General features: G+C 36.8%; 1 protein-coding gene across 1 annotated transcript in view; it reads right to left on the bottom strand.

Moving 5' to 3' along the window:
* Positions 1–26083, bottom strand: part of MIOS (meiosis regulator for oocyte development) — a 36915-nt gene extending 10832 nt beyond the window's left edge. Inside the window, exons 1-8 of the mRNA XM_044246094.1 lie at positions 25897–26083; positions 24741–24837; positions 18274–19615; positions 17847–17945; positions 9451–9705; positions 7099–7268; positions 4644–4709; positions 3668–3826 (exon numbers count right to left, since the gene is read on the bottom strand). Of these exons, the coding sequence (XP_044102029.1) occupies positions 3668–3826; positions 4644–4709; positions 7099–7268; positions 9451–9705; positions 17847–17945; positions 18274–19567 (2043 nt within the window). The 5' untranslated portion in view covers positions 19568–19615; positions 24741–24837; positions 25897–26083. The remainder of the gene's footprint in view (positions 1–3667; positions 3827–4643; positions 4710–7098; positions 7269–9450; positions 9706–17846; positions 17946–18273; positions 19616–24740; positions 24838–25896) is intronic.
* Between the last annotated feature and the right edge of the window lie 370 nt (positions 26084–26453).

Below are 26453 nucleotides of genomic sequence, written 5' to 3'. Positions count from 1 at the left end.
TGAAGTAGAATATAACCCCCGTTTAAAAATTCAAAGAAAAAAAGGAGAAATTTTCATATCCCACCCTTTCTCCTTCCATGGCAGTAAGATAAACTCAGAAAGAATTTGGTCAATTCACATTTGATAAATCTTCCTAGATCTACCCCTAAATAAACCTAAAATTAAGCTGCAACAAAATCTACAGGGGAAAACAGTTCAGAGATCAAGACTGGAAAGGCTTGGGAAATAACTTGGGCTGCCCATAGATCCACAGTAACAAAACTTTAAGACCAAAGTGAGCAGCAACTAACTGAACTTCCAAAAGCATTAACCAACATTCTTCAGAAAAGGGTAAAAGACCCCAGATCTCTATAATGTACTATACATGACATCCAGTTTTTCATTCAAATGAAAAACTATGAGACACAAACAGGTAAATATAGTTGAAAGTCAAGGAAAAAAGGCAGTCAACAGAAACTAAGTCTAAAATAGCCCATGTTAGAGTTAGCAGGTAAAATCCTGAATGCAGCTATTGACATATGCTCAGTCAGTGTGCAGATAGGGATCTGAGTGAAAAATGTAAACTATAAAAAAAACTGAGATTCTAAAACTAAATTGTACAAGAGCTGAAATTAAGAATGTGCAGAGGGGCACGTGGGTGGCTCAGTGGGTTAAAGCCTCTGCCTTTGGCTCAGGTCATGATCTCAGAGTCCTGGGATTGAGCCCCACATCAGGCTCTCTGCTCAGCAGGGAGCCTGCTTCCTTCTCACTCTCTGCCTGCCTCTCTGCCTACCTGTAATCTCTGTCTGTCAAATAAATAAATAAATTCTTAAAAAAAAAAAAAGAATGTGCTGAAAAACTCAACGTCATATGACATAAGAGTCAATGAACAAATCAACAGCATTTGACCAATTTGAAGAACAGAGGAAAAAAGGATGGAAAGAAAACGAGCAAAACCTCAGATACCTATGAACACTATTAAATGGTTTAATATATATGTAATATGAGCCCAAAAGAGAAGCGAATGAGATTGAAACAGAAAATATATATATAAAGAAGAAATAATACACCCAAACTTTGAAAAACTAATGAAAACCACTGACTTGCAGATCCAAGAAGCTCCGTGAACCACAAACAAGGCAGAAAGAAGTACAAGGCATTGAGGGTAAACTGCTGAAAATCAAAAGCAGAAAAGGGAAAATGAAACATTACATAGGAAGACAATAATTATAATAGCTGACTTCTCTCCATAAACAATATAAGGCCACTTGCACTCTGTAGCCACATATCCACAGTTTGATTTAATAGATGCAACTTCATTTCAGTAAGAAAAAAATGATATACTTTATTACAGAATGGGCAGTGGCCTGGTAAGTTGCTAGGTTTATACTGTGGCTCATGGGTCAGGATCTATATTTATTCATAAGAAGGTAGGGTTGGAGGGGGCATTTTACTATGTTTACCCAGTACAGAGCATGCTATCAAGTGTTTGAAAGGAAGGGGATAGAAAAGAGGATACCACGAAAGGAAGGATTAGCTGGAGGGCTATAGGAAATCTCAGCGAAATGTTCTAAATTTTCACCATATTTCTATCAAAAATAAAGAAGGGAACCTTTGTCAGAAATCTCTTTTTAACTGCTGGACAGTAAGAACTAAGAGTAAATTGATGAACTGGTTACCCCAATTCATAAAAAGGGAAAATGAGAGTGAAGAAAATTGCGGTATAACTTGCTTTCCGCACTTCAAGTGAGACTTAGTTCAGATCAGGGAAAGGTAATCTCTGGTAGAAGGTAAAGTTTTGTGAACTGGACAAATTAGAGAGAGGTTCCTCTGCTCTGTTTGAGCTTTATATAAGTTTAAAATAACAATTCCCAAAATGAAAGGAAAAACTGGATAACCCAGTGCAGGAGGCTGATGGACAGTAAGAGAATGTAGAAGACTGCTACAGCTCAACTGATAAGGTTGAAGTTAAATGCCTTCCAATCCAAAGCAATCTACACATTTAATGCATTCCCTATCAAAATACCATCAGCATTTTTCACAGAGCTAGAACAGACAATCCTAAAATTTGTATGGAACCACAAAAGACACTTATATAGAGAAAACAATTCTGAAAAAGAAAAACAAAACTGGAAGCATTACAATTCTAGATTTCAAACTACATTACAAAGCGGTAATCATCAAGACAGTATGGTACTGGCACAAAAACAGACACATAGATCAATGGAACAGAAAACAAAATCCAAAATTGAACCCACAATTATATGGTCAACTAATCTTCAACAAAGCAGGAAAGAATATCCAATGGGAAAAAGACAATTTAACAAATCGTGTCTGGATAGCTATATCGAAAAGAATGAAACTGGACCACTTTCTTATACGATACACAAAAAACAATTCAAAATGGATAAAAGACCTAAATGTAAGACCATCAAAATCCTAGAGGAAAACACAGGCAGAAACCTCTGACCTCAGCCACAGCAACTTCTTACTAGACACGTCTCCTGAGGCAAGGGAAACAAAACCAAAGATACACTGGGACTTCATCAAGATAAAAAAAAGTTTCTGCACAGCAAATGAAACAATCAACAAAACTAAAAGGCAGCCTACAGAATGGGAGAAGATATTTGCAAATGCCTTATCAGATAAAGGGTTGGTATCCAAAAATCTACTAAGAACTTAACAAACTCGATCCCCAAAAAACCAAATAATCCAGTTAAGAAATAGGCAGAAAACATGAATAGACACTTTTCAAAAAAAAAAAAAAAATCCAGATGGCTAAAGACACACGAAAAGATGCTCAACATCACACAGCATCACAAAAATACAAATCAAAACCACAATGAAATACCATCTCATACCTGTCAGGATGGCTAAAATTAACAACACAAGAAATCAGAGGTGTTGGTGAGGATGAGGAGAAAGGGGAATCCTCTTACACTGCTGGTAGGAATGCAAACTGATACAGCCACTCTGGAGAACAGTATGGAGGTTCCCCCGAAAGTTAAAAATAGAATTACCTTATGATCCAGCAATTGCACTACTAGGTATTTACCCAAAGAATACAAAAATACAGATTCAAAGGGACACATGCACCCCAATGTCTATAGCAGCAATTCCACAACCGCTCAACAATGGAAGAGAGCCCAAATGTCCATCGACTGATGAGTGAAGATGTGCTCTTTACAATGGAACATTACTCAACCAGCAAAAGAATGAAATTGTGTCACTTGCCATGACATGGATGGAGCTAGAGTGTACTATGTCAAGTGAAATAAGTCAGCCAGAGAAAGACAAATGCCATTATGATCTCACTTATATGGGGAATTTATGAAAGAAAACAGATGAACTTGTGGGAATGGAGAAGAAAAAAAGGAGAGAGGGAAACAAGCTGTAAGAGACTCTTAAAGGTAGAGAAATGAGGGTTGATGGAGGGACGTGGGTGGGGGATGTGCGTTAAGGAGGGCACTTGTTATGAATAGCACTGGGTGTCATACATAAGTGATGAATCACTGAATTCCTCTAGAAACCAATATTGCACTATATGTTAATTACCTAAAATTTAAATTAAAAAATTAAATTAAATGCTTCCTAGAGATCCTAAGGAAGCAAAAGGCATACCCACGCAATGAAGGAAGAAGGTGGTTAACCACTGTTTTTCTTTAAGTTGCTGCCACACTGCACTAACCTGCAACATGCAGTAACTTGCTGTTTGGACATCTCCAGTTCTATCGACATAACTCTCCATTAAGTCCACTCCATCTTTAGTAAGACCTGTAAGCAGTATTCCTTCCAAATTTCCAGCCTCTTTCATTTCGTTGGTCAACTTTTCAATATATCTATTCAACTAGAAAATTCAAAGTGATTTTTATGAAGCAAACTATTTCACTACATACTCTGTACTTCCAAAACTTATACTTTAGGAAGAGTTTCATTTTTATAGAAAACATTTTAAAATACAGCCCTTGCAAAAAGATCTCTTAAGAAATCTGTATCTATCATAAATTACAATGCAGTATCTGTGATTATTTAAAATATTTTTTAAAAGGCATTTATTATATTTTATTATTCTATAAAATAAGTATAGAGGGTTGACTATTTAAATTTAAAGAGAACTGTCCGTCAGTATTCACAAAGTTCTTGCTATTAAAAGAATCACAGAATTTGAGATGAATGGGAACTTGAAGATTATCAAAAAACAATCACCTCTTGGTAAGGTCTCTGACTTCACTGGACCCCAACCTCTAGCCAAGAGTCCTCAGTGTTCCCCCAGCACTTCCTCATTATTACAGCCCTTAGCACCTTGTATTACAGGTGGTTTCTGGGAATTCCTTTCTCACATACACACAGAATACGCATTCAATACTTTTACTGAATTAAGAAATGAAGGAATTCTTTTATAGCATTGCAAAGGGGTGAGTTCAATGCCTTTATCTGTACACCACAAGCAGAAATAAACTAAAATATTAAGTCAGGATTCTTAAATAATTCTGGTTATGATACACAAGTCTACAGTACCTTGATCTAACAAATTATTACTTTACTTTTTTAGAAGAACTTATATATAAATGTTACATATACATATTTGTACATAAAGAATAGTTGCTTAATCAAGTAAGAGGAACTATTAATTACTTTGAATACAAAATTAAGTTAGTTTTTACCTGACTATCACTAAGGAATTTACAGGCAAATGCCACTCTGTCACGTACGGCAACTTTATTTTCATACTGAAAAGAAGAGCAAGAAATTACTTGTAGATACTATGAGTTTTAAATTCTTGCAGACTACTTTACATACTTAATACACAATTTTATTTTCAAAAGTATTAGTAACATTATTGTGTATATACTGGCAGAGCCACTGGATGCCTAAGATGCCTTTCTTAATGTAACCCTCTAAAAAACTCAGTGCTCAGGTTATTCTTGCAAAGTAAAAATCTACATCTTAAATACTGACCAATTCAGTTTAAAAACACTCCAGTTCAGTCTTATGTAACTGCAACAAAAAATATAAGCAGTGATTTATGTATTTATTTATGTATCAACAGATTTAGATGCCTTCCATCACAGAAATTAATTTTGAGGAAACTGAGAAAATCTTTTCTGGGATGCTAAGTTAATCAGCAAATCCAAGAAATCTGTGAATTATCAGTGAATATACCAGTGTGAACATACCAATACAGAATTTGGAAAAACTGTCAATGCATGTCTGTAAATAGAAAGTTTAAGTCTTAAAATAGACCCTTATAGACACAACTTTTGTGGCTATAGTAAAATACAGTTAAATAGGTGGTTTGCAACAAAATTTTCAGAGGTATTGTGATTAAATTTTTGTAGACCTTTCAATATTGTAAAATAGTATTTTGAATTTCTATAAATGTACAAAGGTAATTAATTTTGTGGTAAGTAATCAACAGTCATAAGGTGGAAAAAAGATTGTATTTCCATTGAAGTCATTCTATGAAAGAGTCTCCCTACTCTAAATGTAAGATCACTTCCCTTGGTACCTATCCTAGCATGTTTTCTCAATTATAAAATATGGTTCTGCCCTTAAGAGGAAACATGTTTGGTACAAATTAGATTTAACTCTTTAGGTTCAGGCAGAGGTGTTACTATTTTGATGGGGAAAGGGTTATAAGTATTAGCTCAGAAAATATTAGCTGTATAGAAAATATTAGAAATAATAGCTGTAAAAATACAGCTCAGAAAACTAAAACCCAAAAAAGTTAACTAGCCAACTGAAGTAACTAAACTGGAGCAAGGACTCAGACCTTCAATCTTCTGATTTCCCAAATGGGTACTTTTCATTAGATTACTACAGCTTAACAATTTTTAACAAAGGATATGTTAATTATAATTATTTACATAATATATAATTAAGTACACTCTCAAGGCAGTTTAAAAATATGAACTTCCTACTCAAGGTAATATATACCTTACCTAATAACCCAAATTTAGGTATAAGAAAATGACGGTATTTATAGTAGGTCATTTAATTTAAAATACAGAAATTAAAAATTTAAAGAATACTTCTCTATCAATTTAAAATTTGAACAATCCACTTCTTTTTCTAGTCTTCACCATACTTTACTACTTCCTGAAAATAATATTTTATTCCTTCAAAATGCAACACTTAAAGTCTTCCATTTAACAAAAGAGTAATAACAGTAAAAACAAAAACACAACATACTCTTGGATATTAGAAAGTTTCTAACTTGGTTAGAAAGTTCAACAGTTCATTTACTAAAAGACAAAATAAACTAAGGAATTGTTAAAATGGACACTAATAACATTTATTAAAATCTTCATTAAGGTATCTCAATAAAATACATTTTTTACAAATTCTTAGGGACTGACACTTAAATTCATTACTCAAGCAATGTGTTTTTTATATTAAGTGCTATAATGGCAAACACAAATGAATTTCATGTTAGAAAGCTCTTCTCAGGTAGAAAGAGGTCCAACAATGCAAAGAAAGTTGTAGTACTAACATGAAGCTTAAAACCCAGTAACTGAAATTTACATCTCATTTTATTCTTCCTTACCCCACTTTGTGATAAAGAACCTATCTGGTGATGTGCTTATAGGTGGTTAAAGCAGGAGAGGTAAAGCAATGAAAGACCAAATGAAAAAAAAAAAAAAAAGAAATAGTTCACTGTAAGTAGAATGATCATACATCTTCCAAACTGGTAAATGTCTGAGAATACAAATACTAACTTGGACAAAATATATAGTCATTCTGATCATAACTGATCATGTATTTGTTTACTTAACTAAAACCCAAATATTTACTTTAAAAAAATTACAGTTTAATATAAAACTTACGCTTATATAGTTGTAGAATTCTAGAGCTGCTCTTAAGCTAAAGGATAAATCCTATGCTGTTTATATTTGTAAATTATATTGTTCAAACTATTTTAAAAATCAAGTTTATTATCAGCTAACTGTAAAATGACATTCAAGAAGAGCTGCTCAAAAATATTTAAGATACTTTCTTTTAATGCAAAATACATAAAAATTTAACCATATTTTATGCAACAGACACTTGAAAATTTTAACAAGGTTAGGTAAAAACGCCTAACTTAAAAGGAGTCTTCTCAAACAGAAATTAGCTTACCAATACTCCATCATAAGATCCTGTCTCACTTGTCAGAAATGCAAACATGACACACAGATATGGGTTATTTAACTGTAGTCGTAGAGTGCTGCACATTTCTCTCCAAAGGGAGTTTTTCTCATCCGTATATCCCGATAAAGCCATTGCCACAACATTGAGATTCAGATCACCTGCACATTAAAAACACTAGGCTGGTCAAAGTGAGCAAAAGCTCAATACTTCCTCTTCCAGTTCTAAACCACAAACAAACATCAGAGGGTGACATTTACCTACAGAAAAATAAGCACACTAGAATTAAGGGTTTTGATCCAGATTGGAAAACTTGGCAAGGACCACAAGCAAAAATTTCCATTCTTATAAAACTTTTGTCCATATTGCTAACCCTGTGCAAGACAAGCACATCTTTAAATTTTCAAGTTCTCATTCCAGGCAGTTCCTATACAGTGTTATTGTTTAGGGCCTAAATGAAGTGAAGTGAAGCCATACCACCAGAATCACTGTCAGCCTTATTAAGTTCACTTATGTTGACATATTTCAAAGCAATGGCAGTAAATAATACAGTATTTCAGTGCTATAACTTTCAAAATTATTTTGTTTTCCTATTCCTAAGTATATAATGCTCATACTTAAGTATATGTTCTGATAACCAGTATTTCAGCATTCTTTTAATAGTTTAACACTTCTAATTTTTCTGGGACAAAATTAACTATCAGCATTCCCAGAGCATTGTATATGGACACATTTGCAACAAAGTATTTGTTATCAATAGTTTTTTTTTTTAATCAATAGTTTTTTAAACATCGGTTTTTAGCAGTCTATATAGTCACTGATAAACTGCTAACCTGACAGTTGGCCCTATGGACTGGCTAGCCTCCTAACATAAGTTCACTTCAAGAAAAAACTAATTTTACTTTTAACTTTTACTCTTAAGTATTTTATACATTTATTATAACAGTTTTCTTATTCTGTTCCTGGATCTTAATCACTTTCTTTCCCAAATAAAAACAGCATTTCCCACTTCCTTATTAAATAGCCTTGTTCTTCATTTCTATAAACACTTTCCCCAAGTTGCTTTGTGCTTGCTTCTTCTGCTTATTCTATTAAATTGGGTTAAAGTCTGTTAAGATTAACAACCACCACCACCACAAAACAGTATCTCCCAAATTCCTGCTCAAAACAATTTGTGTCCAAGTGGAAGGAAGGCTGGATTCAGGGAAATCTTCTCTTTAATCCTTAAAGTTATTGAAATCACTGGAAAGAGAGTTTTCCCCTACTGATAGTATAGGTGTTCAAATCTAAAACTGAACTTTCCAGGTATACATGACAGGGAAGTATCATGTCCCCACGTTGTAGCAAAATTATAATTAGAAATGGCTTTAAATATCAAACTCTTTTTCATCGCCACATTATCTTCTATTGTATTCTCAAATGGGGAAAACTTAAATTAGAGCAAAAGTGAAAGAAAAAAGGCCAATCTGGGCAAAACATTAGCTTTTTCAGCTTTTTTACTGCAAGGAAATATATTACAGTTAATTTCGTGTTTTTCTGTATGGTACAACAGAAGTGTAACAGTTTCAAAATGGACCAGCAAGTGAGAATTAAGTCTTCTGAATACCAGAAATAATTTGCTAGGTGCTTTAAAAATCAATAGCTACATACATCTTACTTATTTTTAAGTGAAATATTCCTGATAAGAAAAAAAAAAAATAAACCTGAATTTCTGGATTGAATTCATTTGCCTGAGTATTCTCTTGCAAAAAATGTAAGAGTAAAAACTTTATTACATTTCATTTTTTCTTTTAAAATAAATATCAAATGGAAACTATGCTTAAATCACCAGACTCAAGTAGAAGCATTTTTGCAGCTCAAAATGATTTTTATAAAACTCTGTATTAGTCTAACTAAAAGTGTCAGTTTCCTAAAAGCCAACCAATAACCATCCAAACGACAAAATAAAAATACTCTCAAATATTTTCCATAAGAATGCTTGCAAACAAACAACAAAAGAATGCTTGCAAATTGAAGCAGTCCTATCTTCAAGAAAATACATTTTTTTAAAAATGTGAATGTCTTTTAAAGAAAAAGCATTAAGACAGATGCATTTGAGCATTCACTGTAATATTATTAGAATGGTACTGAAGACACATTTTGTCTTTAGACACATTATGATCTTTACAGACATAAACCAAGGCACAAACAAAAGGGATTGGGCTAATACTTTAATAGATACATTTATGTGTTCTCTTTCAAAAGAATTTACACAAATATACTGTCTAAATACTTGAAAGTTATCAGTGTCTTCTCTTCAAAGGACTCTACGAACTACGATTATCCTTGACTATAACCTAATACCTTTTTCTGAAGATGCCCCTTCATTCAGGATTTGGATTGCTCGTCGAATATCCAAGTTGAACAATGCCACAGCAGCAGCTCTCTCCCACTCCCCTTCTTGTACAAGGGAATTCAAAAATGGCCCTACATCTATATCCGTTCCTTTCTTTATCCACCCACAAAGCTGTAAAGCTAAGATTCTCTCTTCATTTAAATTTTGAATATCACTTTGCTTATCCAAACTGCTCCAATTATGTCTGCTGCTTTCCACCATTCCTAAAAAGAGAAGTATTTTTATATTAGTTGTTTATTATTTTTTGAAATATATTTAGAAAATAAGTCCATTTTACAAAGATTATCTCAATGTCATATTTTGGATATTTGACTTTTTTTAAAAGATTTTATTTATTTATTTGACAGACAGAAATCACAATTAGGCAGAGAGGCAGGCAGAGAGAGAGGAGGAAGCAGGCTCCCCGCTGAGCAGAAAGCCTGATGCGGGGCTCGATCCCAGGATCCTGGGATCATGACCTGAGCTGAAGGCAGAGGCTTTAACCCACTGAGCCACCCAGGCGCCCCAGATATTTGACTTCTTAACTACAAATTCATGACAGCATAAATGCAAAATATGCCACAAACAAAACATACTTTACATGTTGTTAAGTTAAATAATTCCTTGAGTATCAAAAAGAGCTACAGGAAGAAAGATTAATGTTTGCTAACAGTAAGTTTGACTCCCTGCTTCAGAGCACTTCTCTGACTACCAAATCTAAGAGTGCCATTTTTTACTATCTGCTGTGAAACCGTTTCCTCCATTTCCTCTAGATCTAATGTAAGCTCCCATATTTCATTAATTTTCAGACTTATCTCTTCTCCTGCTAGAACATATGCTCCAAACGGGCAAGCATCTTGTTTCTATTTGAGAGGTTATCCCCAGTGCTTAAGACCCAATACACTCTCTCTCCATCTTCTGTTTTTTCTTTGTATGTATATACAAGAAAAAATGAAATAAATATAAAAGTACTTCAAAAGTTTAAATACTAGGGATGCCTGGGTGGCTCAGTTGGTTAAGCGGCTGCCTTCGGCTCAGGACATGATCCCAGGGTCCTGGGATCGAGTCCTACATGAGGCTCCTTGCTGGACAGGGAGCCTACTTCTCCCTCTGCCTCTGCCTGTCTCTCTGTCTGCCTGTGCTCGCTCGCTCGCTCTCCCTCTGTCTCTGACAAATAAATAAATAAAATCTTTTAAAAAAAAAAAGTTTAAATACTAAAGCTAATACACAATGGCAATGATTTAAGGTTTCTTCCTCTTCACTAAGTCAGAAGACATTACATTCTCATTCTTTTTTTGTAAGGAATCTAATTCATCCAGCATTAGATTGCAATCAAGGTAGATGATCCTAATGGTACTAAATTAAGGTAAAACAAAGATGAAACTTGACTCAATTATAACTCAAATTCTTAAATGTTCTACAAAGTTTTACCATCAAAACTGTCATTGTAGAATTATGTGTTGTTATTTTAACAAAAAGGATTTTCAGAATAAACTAAATTATGAATTAGGCAGCAACAAGGTCCAACATTACAAACATCTTTTATTCGGAGTAACTTACAGTAATTCTATGTTTATCTACTTATATGTAATACAGTAATTATACCTTTATAAATAACTAGATCAATAATAAATGGGTTTTAAGAAATAATTCAACTTGTCTAGGATTGTATAATGGGCTCCATGATTCTAGCCCTCTAGTAACCACACCCTTCATAATCCTCTTCCCTTGAGTACAGGTGAAATCTGTGACTTGCTTCTAAATAATACAAGATTGTACAAGCGAAAGCATTTTGGAGATATAACTAAGGTTGTTATTCCATTGCTCATACTTAATCAAAGGGAAATTATACTGTGTGGGCCTGCTATAACCAGGTGACACCTTTAAAGGAGTCTGGAGGAATGAGAAAGAGTCTCCAGCTGGACTGGAAGTAAAAGCTTTGTTTTGAGACGGTTATGTGGCAAGGAAGCATGCAGCCTCTATGAGGGCAGCCCCTGGTAACAGGCAGGAAGGACACATCTGTCCTGTGGGACAGAAAGAACCAATTCTGTTAACAACCATATGAGCTGGGAAGAGTACTCACATCTTCATTTTAGCAATGTGAGACCCCGAGCAAAAGATCCATGAAGGTATGCCAAGACTCCAGACCATGGAAATGATGGTAATAAATGCATTAATATAAAACTAATATACTGCCCAAAGTTGACTTTAACTATACTCATCGGATAAAGGTATTAAATAAATGAACACAAGCAAAATTGAGAAAATATTAAAAACTGAATCGGGCACCTAGGTAGCTCAGTCAGTTAAGCACCCCACTCTTGATTTCAGCTCAGGCCACGATCTCATGGTTGTGAGATCCAGACTGGCTTCCGGCTCCATGCTCAGCATGAAGTCTACTTAAGCTTCTCTCTCTCCCTCTGCCCCCCCCCCACATGCATGCTCTCTCTCTCCCTCTCTAAATAAAATCTTTTAAAAAACCCAACTGAATCAGTTGTCATTTACAAATCAAATATACACATTTGTAAATAATGCAAAACTAGTTTTTTATTTCTTAAAGTCCATTTATTCTAAATACATGGGTAGAGTAAAATTAGTACATAGCCAAAGTCTAAACTCACCAAACCTAATTCACACTTTCATTTACTTATTAATTTTTTTATTTAAAGATTTTTATTTATTTATTTGACAGACAGAGAGAGAGAGATCACAAGTAGGCAGAGAGGCAGACAGAGAAAGAGGGGGAAGCAGGCTCCCTGCTGAGCAGAGAGCCCGATGAAGGGCTCAATCCCAGGACCCTGACTGAGATCATGACCTGAGCCGAAGGCAGAGGCTTTAACCCACTGAGCCACCCTGGTGCCCCTAATTCGCACTTTTAAATAAACTGTTTCATTATATGATGTTAGGCTACAGCAAAGACCTACAATATTATTCATGTTAGGACATATTTTAAGCTATATATCACTGCTTTATGAAAAGTTTCAAGATGAGTTATTTGTAAAATTCTGGAAATTTAATAAACAGTTAAATAATTACACTTGAAAGTACTTATTTTTAACCCTACTGTTGGAAACTCTTGCCATTTAGGTCAAGGGCTCAGGATGAGACTTCTGACATTTTCTTTCCTTAAGAGAACCACCTGCCCTTTGAAAAGAGGAAGCAAGCTGCTCTGTTTGCAACCATGAGGAAAGTTAGTCACGAAAAATCACTTTTAGCTTTCAAAAGTGAAATTTTAAGAACTATTAGAAAATTCTGAATAATGATTAAGTTAAAACATGTATGTTAAAAAATAAATACATTACTTTTCTGAATAACAAATTTAAATTTAGATAGAATGTACGTATTACATTTCAAGTAGAACAGGCTGTCAATGTATCATAAGGTATTTATTTTTGTATCTCCCCTGTAAGTTTTGGATTCAATGCTGAGGATACTAAAAGGTAAAAATAACAATTTTAAACAGCTGAACAAAAAGCAGCATTTTCAAACAATTCCTCTTAATTTAATAAGATTCCAGTTTCTTAAGAGTTTTTATTTTACAGAAAGTGTGTCATGGAATAAAGATCAATACATATGACTCCAAAGAGTTCATTACTAAGAGATGGAAAATACCCTCTAAGTGAAATACCTGGATATTGTGTCATGTATTTTGGTTGTCTAGAGGCCTTCTTACAGGTTGAGGACTGTATGACAGGTTAATTAGGGTTATCAAATAAGCAATATGACATTGTGCATTTCTAAGTGTATAGTCATTATTTTTAACATGTGGGAATTTTAAAATACACGATTTTAACTACCTCTGAAAAAAATTAAAATCTATTTAAGCATGTTATGCAATACTAAAGTGACAAAACTGTACCCCTTAAGTATGAGATTGCACTACATATAAATAATAGAATTGACATTTTACTGACAGGTGTGAGAGAAACAAGTTCATGTGGAAATTAAAAAACATTTTTCTAAAAAATTGGTTTCAAATACTACACCAAGCAATCAGACATTATGCTATCTGTAGATATTAATTTGTTGCATTTTTACATCTATATAACAAAGCAGTACAATTATACAGTGTATATAAGAACATTTTGTTGTTAAAAACATTAAGTCCTACCTATTCGGTCTATTAAAGTAGTTCCGAATAGACAAGTTCTCTAGATCAGAATTTATCCCTGAAGTATAAAAATATTTTCATCCTATCGGATGGACGGCTGACCAACGTTTATTATGCAATTTTTTGCCACCCTAAAAGGAAAGAACTATAATACTAACAACATTATGAACACTTTCCACAAGACTGTACAAGACATTCCCTTAGAGCATGCATTCTCTTCCTGGTTGACTTTAATACTTGGTCCACCCAATAAACTAGTCTCTCTGTTCCTTTGCTTCCTTATCTCCATTTCACCCACTCCTTTCATAACCTCATAGCCTTCCAGAAATCTCACTTCTAAATTTTTCAAACTCGCAATCTCTTGGTCCCTCATATTTTTATCTATCAGTCTTCTGTCATTTCCCTCCCCAAAACAGCAAATGAATCATTCTCTTCCCAGTGTCCTAATTTTCTCAGCCCACTGTCCTTTATTTTATCTTCGGTAAAACAACACTGTCCCACAATCCTCCCATATTTCTCAAGCTAACCCTGGCTCCTCTTCTGTGTCTCCTCCTCCCTATAGCCTTCCTGGTCCTTCTCAATAAGCAAACCCACTACATTGAAAAAAGAGCCATCAGGGGGAAGCTCCTCAGCCTCCAGTCATCGAACCTTACACAACCTGCATACCTTTCCCCTTCCCCGCTGGCTGGTATGGAGAAACTGTACATTCTCCTACTATTTAATGCTAGTCTTTTCACCTGTGCTCTGGATCCCGTTCTCTCATATTCCTAGGAATTTTGCTCTTCACTATTCCCTTTTTTCTGCATCTCAACCTCTTTGTATGGGCTTCCTCACATTAGCATTTAAGCTAGCTTAAATCAATCCTATGTTAATAACAAAAACAAAGAAACACAAAAACCCTCTTATGATTCCAGATCCACTTGCTGCTTTTACTATATATTCTTTGTGCTCCTTCATTTAGTCAAATTTCTTGGAAGAATTATTTAAAATGGATGACTTTCCTTCTTCAACCTACTCTAAACTTCTTGCCTACTGCACATCTCCACCTAACTATCTCAAAATCAACTTTCTCCAAAACAAACTTTTTTCCTTCTCAAAAGCTCTCTTCCTAAGTTAACCTACATAATTAACTGGTACTGGTATTAATGTACTTTCTTAAGCTATATATATGTGTGTGTGCTGTTTTTCACTCTTCCTTCCCCTCCATCTCCTGTATTCAATCATTACATTTTGTCACACTCTAATTACCCACATTTTTTCTAGCTCCTCTGCCACTAACCTTGATAGGAACACCTTCATGTCTTGCCTAATTACTGTGGCTTTTATTTTAAAAACATTTTATTTATTCATTTGAGAAAGAGAAAGATGTTCAAGCGCACAAGCAGGGGGGAGGGGCAAAGAGAGAAGGAGAAGCAGACTCACCATTGAGCAGGGAGCCGGCCTAGGGGATCGATCCCAGGACCCCGAGATCACTACCTGAGCCGAAGGCAGACACTTGACTGAGCAACCCAGGTGCCCTTAATTACTGTGGCTTTTATCTGAGGTCCCTGTTTGAGCCTCTCCAATTCATTCCATACATAGCAACAGCTCTAAAACACAAATCTAATTCTGTTAATACTCTTTAAAATCTTTCCTTGGTTTCCCTTTGCTACAGGATAAATCTCCCTAAATTCTTCCCATGATTTCTAAGTCCTGAGTTACTTACCCCACTGCTTACCTTTCTAGTCTCCATTCTTCCCTCATTTCCTTTCTCACACTCTGTTCCAACAATACTAAAATGTGCTATGCTCCCTCTCCTCTGGGTTAATTGCATATGCGGCTCCCTGTCTGGACCTTCCTTGCCTTTGTTTTTACCTCTTCCAGGGAACCCTCTTTAATCCTTACACCCAGATTAGGATTCTTCTATACATAATCGTTAGTTCTTCCTCATAGTAAATTGCCGAGTTACTTGTCCATATTCTGAACGAGAATGTAAACCTCCCAAGAACATGGGTAATATCCACCTTCTTCATTCTCTATAAGGGAAGAGACTTAGATTGTTGACAGTTATATATTATTCCAAGAACAATTCTTAGCACATAATAAACAAATAATAAATATTGGCTGAATAAATAAATTTACCTCATATTGTAAGAATTAAAAAATGTAACATGGGGAAAGCAACTAGAATGACATCTAATACACAGTATGCACTCAGTATATATTATTTATCACCAAAGTTAAAATTTCACTGTGTGCTATATAATACAGTGAGTAAGATGGCTCAATGAGTTGACTATATGTTGAATCATAAGAAAGACAATTAAAGAAGTTTGGCCAGATAAAAAACTGAATGACACGTGTGCCATCTTTGACAGTTATTTCTCTACTTTTCACTTTGGGACTGTAGAAACAAAAGTATCAAAACCAAAACAAACAAAAAGCTGAAAGTCTAGCAATGAGGAAATCTTTCTAATGTAGTTTTTAATCTGGGTAAAGACTACTCTTAAGTCAAAACGTTCAGTTTCTCTCTACTACAGTAGAAATATAAAGATATTCTATTTGTCCTCTTGCTTTTCCTCAGAGGCAGTTTGTAGGTTTGCCCCTAAAATATATCAAAATACAACAAAAACAATAATACACCTCAGAATAACTGAGAACATAATGTGGCCTGACCTGCTATATAGCAAAAATACTAAAAATTCTATAAACTGTTTAAATCTTTGCAGTGGCAATTCTGAAGTCATGAGCAGGCTCATTTATAGGGATATTACAGTGTTATCTGCCCTTTTACTTACATTAATAAAATGGAAGTTTCTAATTGGATCCATGTATTTTATTTCTAATAAATTTATTTGTAATAAAATTTACTTTTTTAGTGGAGAGCTAGTGAGAAAATACCAAAATGAAATCTATCAAAGAGTGTCTAGTATAGCAATGTGGAACAAGGTAATAATGCAAAAAGTCCTTTAATTTTTTTAAAAATAGTATCAACAGTTCAATTGAAATACTTAACTTATTCTTATTAAATTAGTATTTTTTATATTTTGTATTATTCGTATAGTACCTACGAAAATCCTATTAAAGACCAAGTTGAATTTATTACTTGAACTGCCATTCTTTGACTAAATATAAACTACTTTTCTAGCAGCTTAACTTGGGCCCAAATTTGACTGCTTTCAAAAGCTAGATACTGAAGGGCGCCTGGGTGGCTCAGTGGGTTAAGGCCTCTGCCTTCAGCTCAGGTCATGATCCCAGGGTCCTGGGATTGAGCCCCGCATCAGGCTTTTTGCTCAGCGGAAAGCCTGCCTCCCCCGCTCTCTCTACCTGCCTCTCTGCTTACTTGTGATCTCTGTCTGTCAAATAAACAAATAAATAAAATCTTTATTAAAAAAAAAAAAAGCTAGATACTGAATCCTAGGTTGGGTAAAGGATTATAGTAAAACGCACAATTTCATTTCAATAAAAAACAGTTAAGAGGGGCGCGTGGGTGGCTCAGTGGGTTGAGCCTCTGCCTTCGGCTCAGGTCATGATCCCAGGGTTCTGGGATCGAGTCCCGCATCGGGCTCTCTGCTCAGTGGAGAGCCTGCTTCCTCCTCTCTTTCTCTCTCTGCCTGCTTGTGATCTCTCTCTGTCAAATAAATAAAATCTTCAAAAAAAAAAAAAAAAAACAGTTAAGAATAACTGCTCAGTGACAAACTAAGTTTGGCTCTTTTGTCATATTTATTCTTAAATAGTTGGTCAATTTCAACCCTGCATTAACTCATACATTCATTTAATCATCAATGACTCAGGTAAGGCTCCTTCAGTTAAGGCCATACTTCATGACATAGTTACCCAGACCTTGCCATTAAATAGCTAAGTGAAAGCATTTAGGCAGCACAATAAAGAGAGATCTCCTTCAATTATGTCATCTTATTTAGCTTTTATAAAAGCAAAATACTGTGATATAACCCAAACAGCCAGGATCCTATAAATCATCTAATGCAAACCTCTCAAAGTGGGTCTTCAAAAAAAAAAAAAAAAATAGCAGTGAATAAATGAATAGATTAGAAAGACTCTATCACTTCAATGAGTCAAGACCCCCTGAAAAAGAATTTTGGATATAAAATATGCATTTAACAATTCACTAAAAGTATCTAACCGGAAACCCTCTAAAATAACAAAAAAAATTTAGGCACATCTATTCTGAAGTAATTAAATGATGGGGATAAAGGGAGAAAAATAAGAGTACAAAAATTATACTTTAGAAAATAAAATATAGAATTTTCTTACCCAAAGAGGATTTTACAATTGATTTAATTCCTGCATAAACCAATGATCCTTTGTTTCCTGGAGATTTCTGATCCATATCTTCTGTATACTGCTTCATAAGTATTTAAATGCATAGGAAATATTAATGATGATGCATAATAACATATTTCAAAGCTAAATTTATTTTGATTTGGAGTGAATTCATAATAGGTATCAGCCAAAGTGAGATGGTCCTACTTTATTGCAGATAAACTTTTCTTCCTTCTACACAATCTGTAAAGCAGTATTTCAAGTTCAACAGTTTTAAATAATTTTACTTTACAATTTTAGCATTATGTAACTGCATTTGCATATAAAACATTCAGAATAAAATTTAGACTGATCTTTCAGCAAACTTTAAGAACAGTTTTACCTGATTCATCTCATGAAATTCATAATAAAAGGATATAGTGCAGGGTATACCAGAGGGACTTGAGCTGTGGATCTTCATTTCCAGCTAAAATATGGTTTCTCCACACCTGTTCTGTATCAAGTCCGTACCTGGATAAAGCCCGAAGGCGCATCTTTGTTGCTATATCTTTTTCTAAAGAATTATCATTTTCTTCTTCTGCACATTCATACAAATGACGACCACAAGCCCACATTAAAGATGTAATTGGGCTCCAGGCAAGAGATATCCTCTCAAAAACAGTGAAGTCAGACATTGTTCGGTTGGGAGTTACAACTATCATTCTATTTTGACTTGTTGGATGCCAAGCAAAGGAAGCAATGTAATTGTCGCAAGGTTGCACACTTCTTTCAATTATTGTGGGTTCAGTTTCATCTCCAATGGGAGTGGGTGTGTGCTGCATATCATATAATCTAATAATGTTACTATCCCTTGTCAAAGTGGCCAGCAAACCAGTCCTAGTTGGACACCATGCTACTTTTGTTAAGGGCTTTGGTTGCTCGGTCAAAGTCAAAACTGGCTTCTCAAATTTCCTTAGATCCCATATGGCAACCTGACCTTCATAGAAGGAAGCAACACGATCATGGAAGTAGGGGTCTACTGTCACCCCCTGAACAGCTTTTGTATTTACAAACATCTTTTGGCTTGTATTCCGAAGATCAAATATGGCTAAGTTACGATGCATACCAGCAAGGAGAAGTTTCTGGTCTCGTGGAAGCCAACAAAGAGAGAGACAAGCATCATTTTGTCCTAATTCATAAAGAGGTTTTGTTACTAATAATGTTGTTTCAGTTTCACCTGCTGAAAGTCTCACTTTCTCCATGGGAACGATATCAGGAGTATATTTGCTGCAAATATCCCAAATCAGCACTGAAAAATCAGCTCTGTGTTTATCAAGCCCAGCAGCAAGCCAGTTACTATCCAATGGATTCCACGCAAGTGTATTACATTGTCGTGCATGTTTTGGAACAAATTCTTTTCCTATCAAATCTTTGAATTTTGAGTTATGATCCTGACCAAGACTTGTAAGTACAACTCGACCATTTGCTTGTCCAACTGCTAGAAGACATTCAGGATCATAATTGAGATACCAGGCAACACATTTCATATATGGCGTATCTGAATTTATTGATAGTAATGTAGCCGCAGAGTCTTCAGATAAACGTAAAGATCCAGCTTTGAGTTCTGAATTCACAGTAGATTCCACATGATAAAGGCTCAGTTCAGAGTCACATACAACAAATCTATCCACCTGGTGTGGTGCCCACAATATATCAGGTTTGGTACCGCTCATGTTTATTGATGTGCTCAAAGAGTCCAGTCAGGTCCATTCACTGAAAATCTGTTTAAAAATAAAGTTTTAAAATCTTAACGAAATATAATTGTAAGATGAATAAACTATTAAGAAAATCAGGAAATCCTCTATTCGAGACTCTCTTTCAATATATTTCTTCTAACTGCTATGAATTCATGACAATATTTATTGATTAAAAAGGGAAAAAGAACTTCCCCCCAATAAGATGAGGTGGTGAGATTCTGAGAAATACATTTTGGCCTTACTTCCCATGATCAATTATTTTAATTGCACTGTTGTTAGTACCTTCATTAACCTTAGGGCTAACAGAACTTCAGTACAGTGAGCAAATTAATAAGCATCATCTCTTTGAAGGGGGTAAAACTTTAAAGGGTTATGAAACATGCTTTTGTGTGTGTGTGGTTTTTTAAGATTTATTTATTTATTTATTTGACATACAGAAATAGCACAAGTTGGGGAGTGGCAGGCAGAGTGAGAAGCAGACCCTCTGCTGAGCAGGGAGCCTAATGTGGGACTTGATCCCAGGATCCTGGGATCATGATCTGAGCTGAAGGCAGACACTTAACCAACTGAGCCACACAGGTGTCCCACGAATCATGTTTTTAAGCAACAGTTTACACCAAAACTATTCAACAGAACTTTCGGCAGTGATAGAAATGTTCTCTGGCTGTACTGTCTACCAGGATAACTACTTGCCACATGTGGCTAACCAAGCACAAGAAATGTTAACTAGTACAAATTTTAAATCTTATTTACTTTTCATTTATTTTTAATATAAATAGCCACATGTGGCCACCAAAACAGAAAATGAAGATTTAAAGTACAATGCCGCTATTAAGACAGAGGTCTCTTCCTCAAGTTTCAAGAATAAGCAGCAGCCCTGTATAGCAGAATAAACAATAACATGGACTGAACAGAGTTAACTTCTATTCCTAGCTCTGACATATATTAGCTATACACCACAGAAGGGCCTTTGTGATTAGGGGTCCTTTTGTTTTCTCACCTACATAACTGAAGAGTTGGTTTAGAGTACTGTTTCCCAAACTTCATTCATGTACCACTTATTTTATTCAATATTTTTATTTAAAGTGACTATTTTTAAAATCAGAAAATTGATCTTAATTTCATCATGAAGTCCATGAATCACAGGTTAAGGTATGCTTAATATTTTTTCTAAGACACATTAAAATAAATATGTAACTATTAAAATGTTTAGTATGTTTTTTAGAAGGTTTTATTTATTTGTGAGAGAGACAAAGAACATGAGAGGTGGGGAGGGGCAGACGGAGAGGGAGAAGCAGGCTCCCCACTGAACAGGGAGCCCAACATGGTGCTCCATCCCAGGGCCCGGGGGATCATGATCTGAGCAAAAGGCAGACACTTAACTTACTGAGCCACCCAGGTGCCCCTAAAATGTTTGATATGTTACTTATATTGGAATTAAAAAAAAATGCTTGATTATGTTTTACCTAAAATCATCCTGTTTACGACCAGTAGTACACACACTGCATTTGGGAAACTGAATTAAGTGATCATTAAAGGCTTTTACAGTTTTTAATTCTATGAACTTTGATTAATACTGACATGGACTTTTGGAAAGATGATAGTTGTTTAAACACAAACGAAAAATAGCCATGTTAAAAATGGTATTTTAGGGACGCCTGGGTGGCTCTTTTGGTTAAAGTGACTAACTCTTGGTTTTGGCTCAGGCCATGATATCATGGGTCATGAGATCAAGTCCCTCTTCAGGCTCCACACTCAGGGGGACATCTGCTTGAAGATTCTCTCCCTCTGCCCCTCACCATACTCACATGTATGTCCATGCACATACTGTCTCTCAAATAAATACATTTTTTTTTAAATTAAAAGAAATGCTATGTTAAGAGCAAAAGCTACTTAACAAAAATTTAAATGTCTGTTTCTAACCAATTCTGGCTAGTGGTTAAAGTCTGGATTTAAAAAGGCAAAAAGTACTTGGAATCTTCATGGCAATTAGAATCCGTACAGCCATGCTGTCAGTACTTAAAAGGTGAAGCTATGATTCATTCACCCCCTGATCCCCTATACCAGATGTAGAGCCAGGCACAGACTCCTAATATAGATACACTAAATAAAATCAGCTCAAACATATTTGTTTTACTTTTTGACCTTGTAAAACTTTCAGTCAGGAATTGTCAGGAATTATCAGTCTAGAATTCAATATACTCATACAACTTTGCAGTCTAATGCTCTACTATATATATATAGTATATATAGCTATACCCCTCACTCGTACAATTTTGTTGACTGGGAAAGACCTCTAAGAATTCTTACACTGGTTTATTTCCTTACTTAAGAGGTCTGATGCACACGATCATCATTTCTATTACATTTCTACTAGACCCTCAATTTCTTCACTTCTTTGCTGTTTTAAGCTTGCCTTCCCCAAGCCTAGATCAACCCAATTATTTTCTCTTCTTTCCTCCACTCAGGCTGCCAAGTCTCACAGCTCTGAGGACTGATTCTGTAAGAAATTAAGGTATGCAACATGCTTAGCCTATGGTGTTGATTTAGCAATTCTTTTACTCATCTGTATATTCAGGCCCTTATGAAATTCATCTTTATGTAATACAACTTGTACATACAGGGACCTTTCTAAAACGCAAAACTAGCCAGGTCATACAATGCCTACTTAAAACCCTCTAATGGTTTCCAACTGCTCTTAGTAGAGAGTTCCAAATATTCAATATAACCTATAAAATCCTAAATGCTTTGGTCTCTACCAACTGCTTTGGCATCAAGGCACACCATTTTCCACCCTGCTGTGTTCTATCTAAACTGTTCTTCTTTTTGGTTCCTAGAATGTAATCTTCCTCTGCCCCCATCCCCATCACCACTACTTTGCAAATGCTGTTTTCTCTCGATGGAGCATTCTTCCCTCCCTTCTAGGCCAAGTTAACACATGCTTGACCATCTCTGAACCATCATGGTCTGAGGCTGACATCAAATATCCCCTATCCCCTTCCTGGTCTGTCAGTTTATTTAGATAGTACTCTCAGTGAACAGTATTCCTTCCTTTGAACACCCTGTCTCTCCTAAATTATAAAAGTTTTAAGAGCAAGAAAAGTATCTTTGCTTTCCATTTATACCTCCAATACCCAGCCTAGGCCTAAACACTTAGTAGATACTTAATAATTATTTATTAAATGCTCCACCTGACATTTCTTACACTGCTCTATCCAAGTTTTACCCATCTCCTCATTCTTCCATGCCTTATCCTTCCTAGTAGAGACTGGCTTCAACCAAGAATGAAGTACCCACTGTTAGGGTTCCAATGATGGGCAAGAGCCCACAGTGAGCCACCCTAAGGGAGGGTCACTCTAATACCTGCCTTTCATTTATTCTGTAAATATTTAGTGTATGTGGTAGAAACTGTTCTAAATGCTAAGAACACGGTAGTGAACAAAGAAAGACAAGCTCCCTGGTTGCTATAATCTAAATTGCTCCCCCCATTCAGGTTGAAACCCTAATCCCCAATGTGACAGTATTAAAGACCCTTTAAGGGGGTGATTAGAGTTAAATGAGATAATGAGGATAGAGTGCTAATCTGACAGAAATGGTGCCCTTATAAAAAGAGGAAGAGACAATAGAGTTCTCTCCCCACCATGAGAACCCAGTGAGAAGGCAGCTACGTACAAGCCAAGAAAAGAACTTTCACCAGAACCAGACCACACTGGAACCCTGATTTTGGACTTCCAACCTTTGAGAACTGTGAGAAAATAAATTTCTGTTATTTAAGCCACCTACTCTGTGATCTTTTACTATGGCAGCCAAAGCAGACTAGTAAACTAATCTAATAAAGACTGCATTCTAATGCTGATATTCAATTTTAAAGAGAATTTAAAAATTCATGAATGAGAAGAGGCACCTCATACAATAGGACATAGCTAAGACAACAAAAAGAAGGAACAGATACTGCCAAGTAAGGGTGCACACTCATGTCTTCACAGAGGAAACCTCCTAAATGGAGGTATCTGGAGATCTGGCCTATCTTCTTATCTTATCAAAAGATAAACACTCAAATAATCACACTTTCAGGCGCCTGGGTGGCTCAGTGGGTTAAGCCACGGCCTTCCGCTCAGGTCATGATCTCAGGGTCCTGGGATCCAGGCCCTCATCGGGCTCTCTGCTCAGCAGGGAGCCTGCTTCCCTCTCTCTCTCTGCCTGCCTCTCCATCTACTTGTGATTTCTCTCTGTTAAATAAATAAATAAAATCTAAAAAAATAAAAATTTAAAAAAAATCACACTTTCAATATAGGCCTCCATCCTATTATCATATTCTTTACATGGATGATCCATAAAAAAATTGGTGGCATGTGGAAAAATCCACCATAAAAAAAATCAAGTACTACTATAGTTTAAAAAATCTTTGATTTGCATAACTCTCAATGGAGGACTGTTAGCATTTCTCCTGATTGTAACTACGTTTGTACAATATTTTATTACTAGCCACAAAATCTGATTACAGTAATTCATACAGAATCACAAAACTGGAGAGAGACTGGCATGCCTCTCACATTTCATAAAGGAGTAAAGTGAAGACCAGGTGATTTAGTTCTTGTCCAACACTTCCCAACTCCCATCCTAGATTACTGCAGAAAAATCACCTACATTATTTGCAAGTTCCAGTGCAAAATGAAAATACAGGGCCCCCTGCCCCCAGTATTTGGGCCTTATACGATGGCATAGGTTGCAAAACACAAAGCTGGCCCTGAATAGAGAGGTACATCCATAAACACCCTTTTAAGAAATGTCTTTCTTTACAGTCCAACACACAATACAGATGGATCTTGGCTCATGAACACAGATGACGAGGAATATGGTGAAGAGCAAAGGAAACAACCTGGAGTCAGAGGACCTCCAACCACTCACTGGCTAGACTCAACTAAGTCTGTTAATACACCACAACTATAAAATAAGAGTAAGAACCCACCCTACCTCCATCTCACAAAGTTGTGAGAAACTGGGTTATTCGCATCACACAGCTATTCGTATCACTATGATTTCCTTCAGCAGCCCTGAAGTTAATGTTCTCAAATGCTGGAGACACTGGAAAGTGGGAGGAGTAGGGGTGAAATCTGCAATAATTAAAGCTTACATTTTACATCCTCACCTTCAAGTGTAACAAGGGTTCACTTCCCATCAAAGGTTTCTGAGCAAAGGAAAGCCATGTTGATTCTGTATTCTTCACCAGAGTATCTGTAACAGCACTGTCTGACAGAAACACTGTGTTAGCCATGATTTAAAAGTTTCTAGTAGCCACATTGCAAAAGAGATGAAATTAAACAATGTTATTTTATTCAACCAAACATCAAAAAAAAATACCCTTTTCCACATAAAACTGATATAAAAAATATTGAGGATTTTTTTTCTTTGGTGCCAAGTCTTGTAAATTCAATGTGTATTTTACATTTACAGCACAGCTCAACCCCGTGGGGCTACTGGACAGTGAAGAGCCATAATACTAAGTATACAAGGTACCCGACTACTCAACTTTCACATCCTTTTGTTGTTGTCTTCTACTTTTCTATGACAGTAACAACAGTACTTTAAAGACATTTTCAGCCTCACCATATTCAAGGAGAGGCACTGCATAAATTTCCTTTAAAATTATATACTTGCTCCTCCTCCCTCTCTACCTGCCTCGTGATCTCTCTCTGTCAAATAAATAAAATTTTTTCTAAAAGATAAAAATATAGCTATACAAAAGGCCTGCAAATGCAGTCATTTGCTAAGCAATTTAGCAATGCTCGTGGCACACGGGAAAGGCTTTATTCATCCTTACACGGAATGTGCACTGGCCCTACAAGAAGAAAGCACAGCTAACCCGGTGACAGGCCCTTCAGGAAATATTAGTAGAGTACAGCTAGAGAGCGTGACTCGTTGCTATTGCTGCAAGTCAGGAACCTGAGGACCACTCCCACGCTCGGCACCTGGCTGACCCTCCCGTCCAACGCCAGGACACCGGGTTCCACACGAACTCTCCGCGCGTGTAGCTGCAGCGCGGATCCAGCGCCCCCGAGGGGTTTCGCCCGCAGCCCCAAGGCTGCCTGCTAGGCCCGGCCCGCGGCCCGACGCGGTTATCCCGCAGCACGAAACGCTACGACCCGCGCCACCACTCCGAGGAGGCCCTCGCGTCGGCCCCGGCCCGGGCCTTTTAACTGGGCTTCCCGGGGCCCCTCACGGCGGCCCCCGCACTCCCGAGCCCGCGCATGGGGGGCCTCCGCATCGGGAATGCTTAGACGCTACCGGAGCCACAACTCACTGACCTGAAGAGGCAGCGCGGCCGTCGCACAGCCACTTCCGGCCTGGTCACCGCCCCTCCCTCCCTGGGAGTCCGCACGCGGGCAAGATGGCGGCCGCGGCGGCGGGGCCGGCAATCTGGGCCACCCGGCCGGGACCCAACACCCCAACACCCCGCGCCTCCGGGACGCGCGGACGCGTCTCGGTCTTGGAAGTTCCCCACCCGTGAGCCCCGCCTTTCGGTCGCCCGGGAGTAGCACCGCCCCGGGGCGGGGCCACTGCTCTGGAGGCCCCGCCTTCCGCCCCCAGCGCTCCTGTGCACCCCCCGGAGGCCCCGCCCCTGCGGCCTGCGGGAGGTATCCCGGGCACGCGCACCTGCGGGAGGTTTCCCGGGCAAGGCCTGTCGGAAATGCGTTGTCTCTAGCACTACAGACGCTTTACCTCATTCGATCACTTTAAATTTCCATTAACAATTTATTGCAGGTTATCGATGTAGTAGAAATTCCAGGGTATGGTTCACGATTTATTCATTCCTTTGCTCATTCCACAAACACATCTTGAGTGTCTGTTGGGTACCTAGCGC

Source organism: Neovison vison, chromosome 4 (assembly GCF_020171115.1).
Source record: "Neovison vison isolate M4711 chromosome 4, ASM_NN_V1, whole genome shotgun sequence".
NCBI lineage: Eukaryota > Metazoa > Chordata > Mammalia > Carnivora > Mustelidae > Neogale > Neogale vison.
Note: the sequence above shows the minus strand (reverse complement) of the source record. Positions and strands in the feature narration are given on the sequence as shown.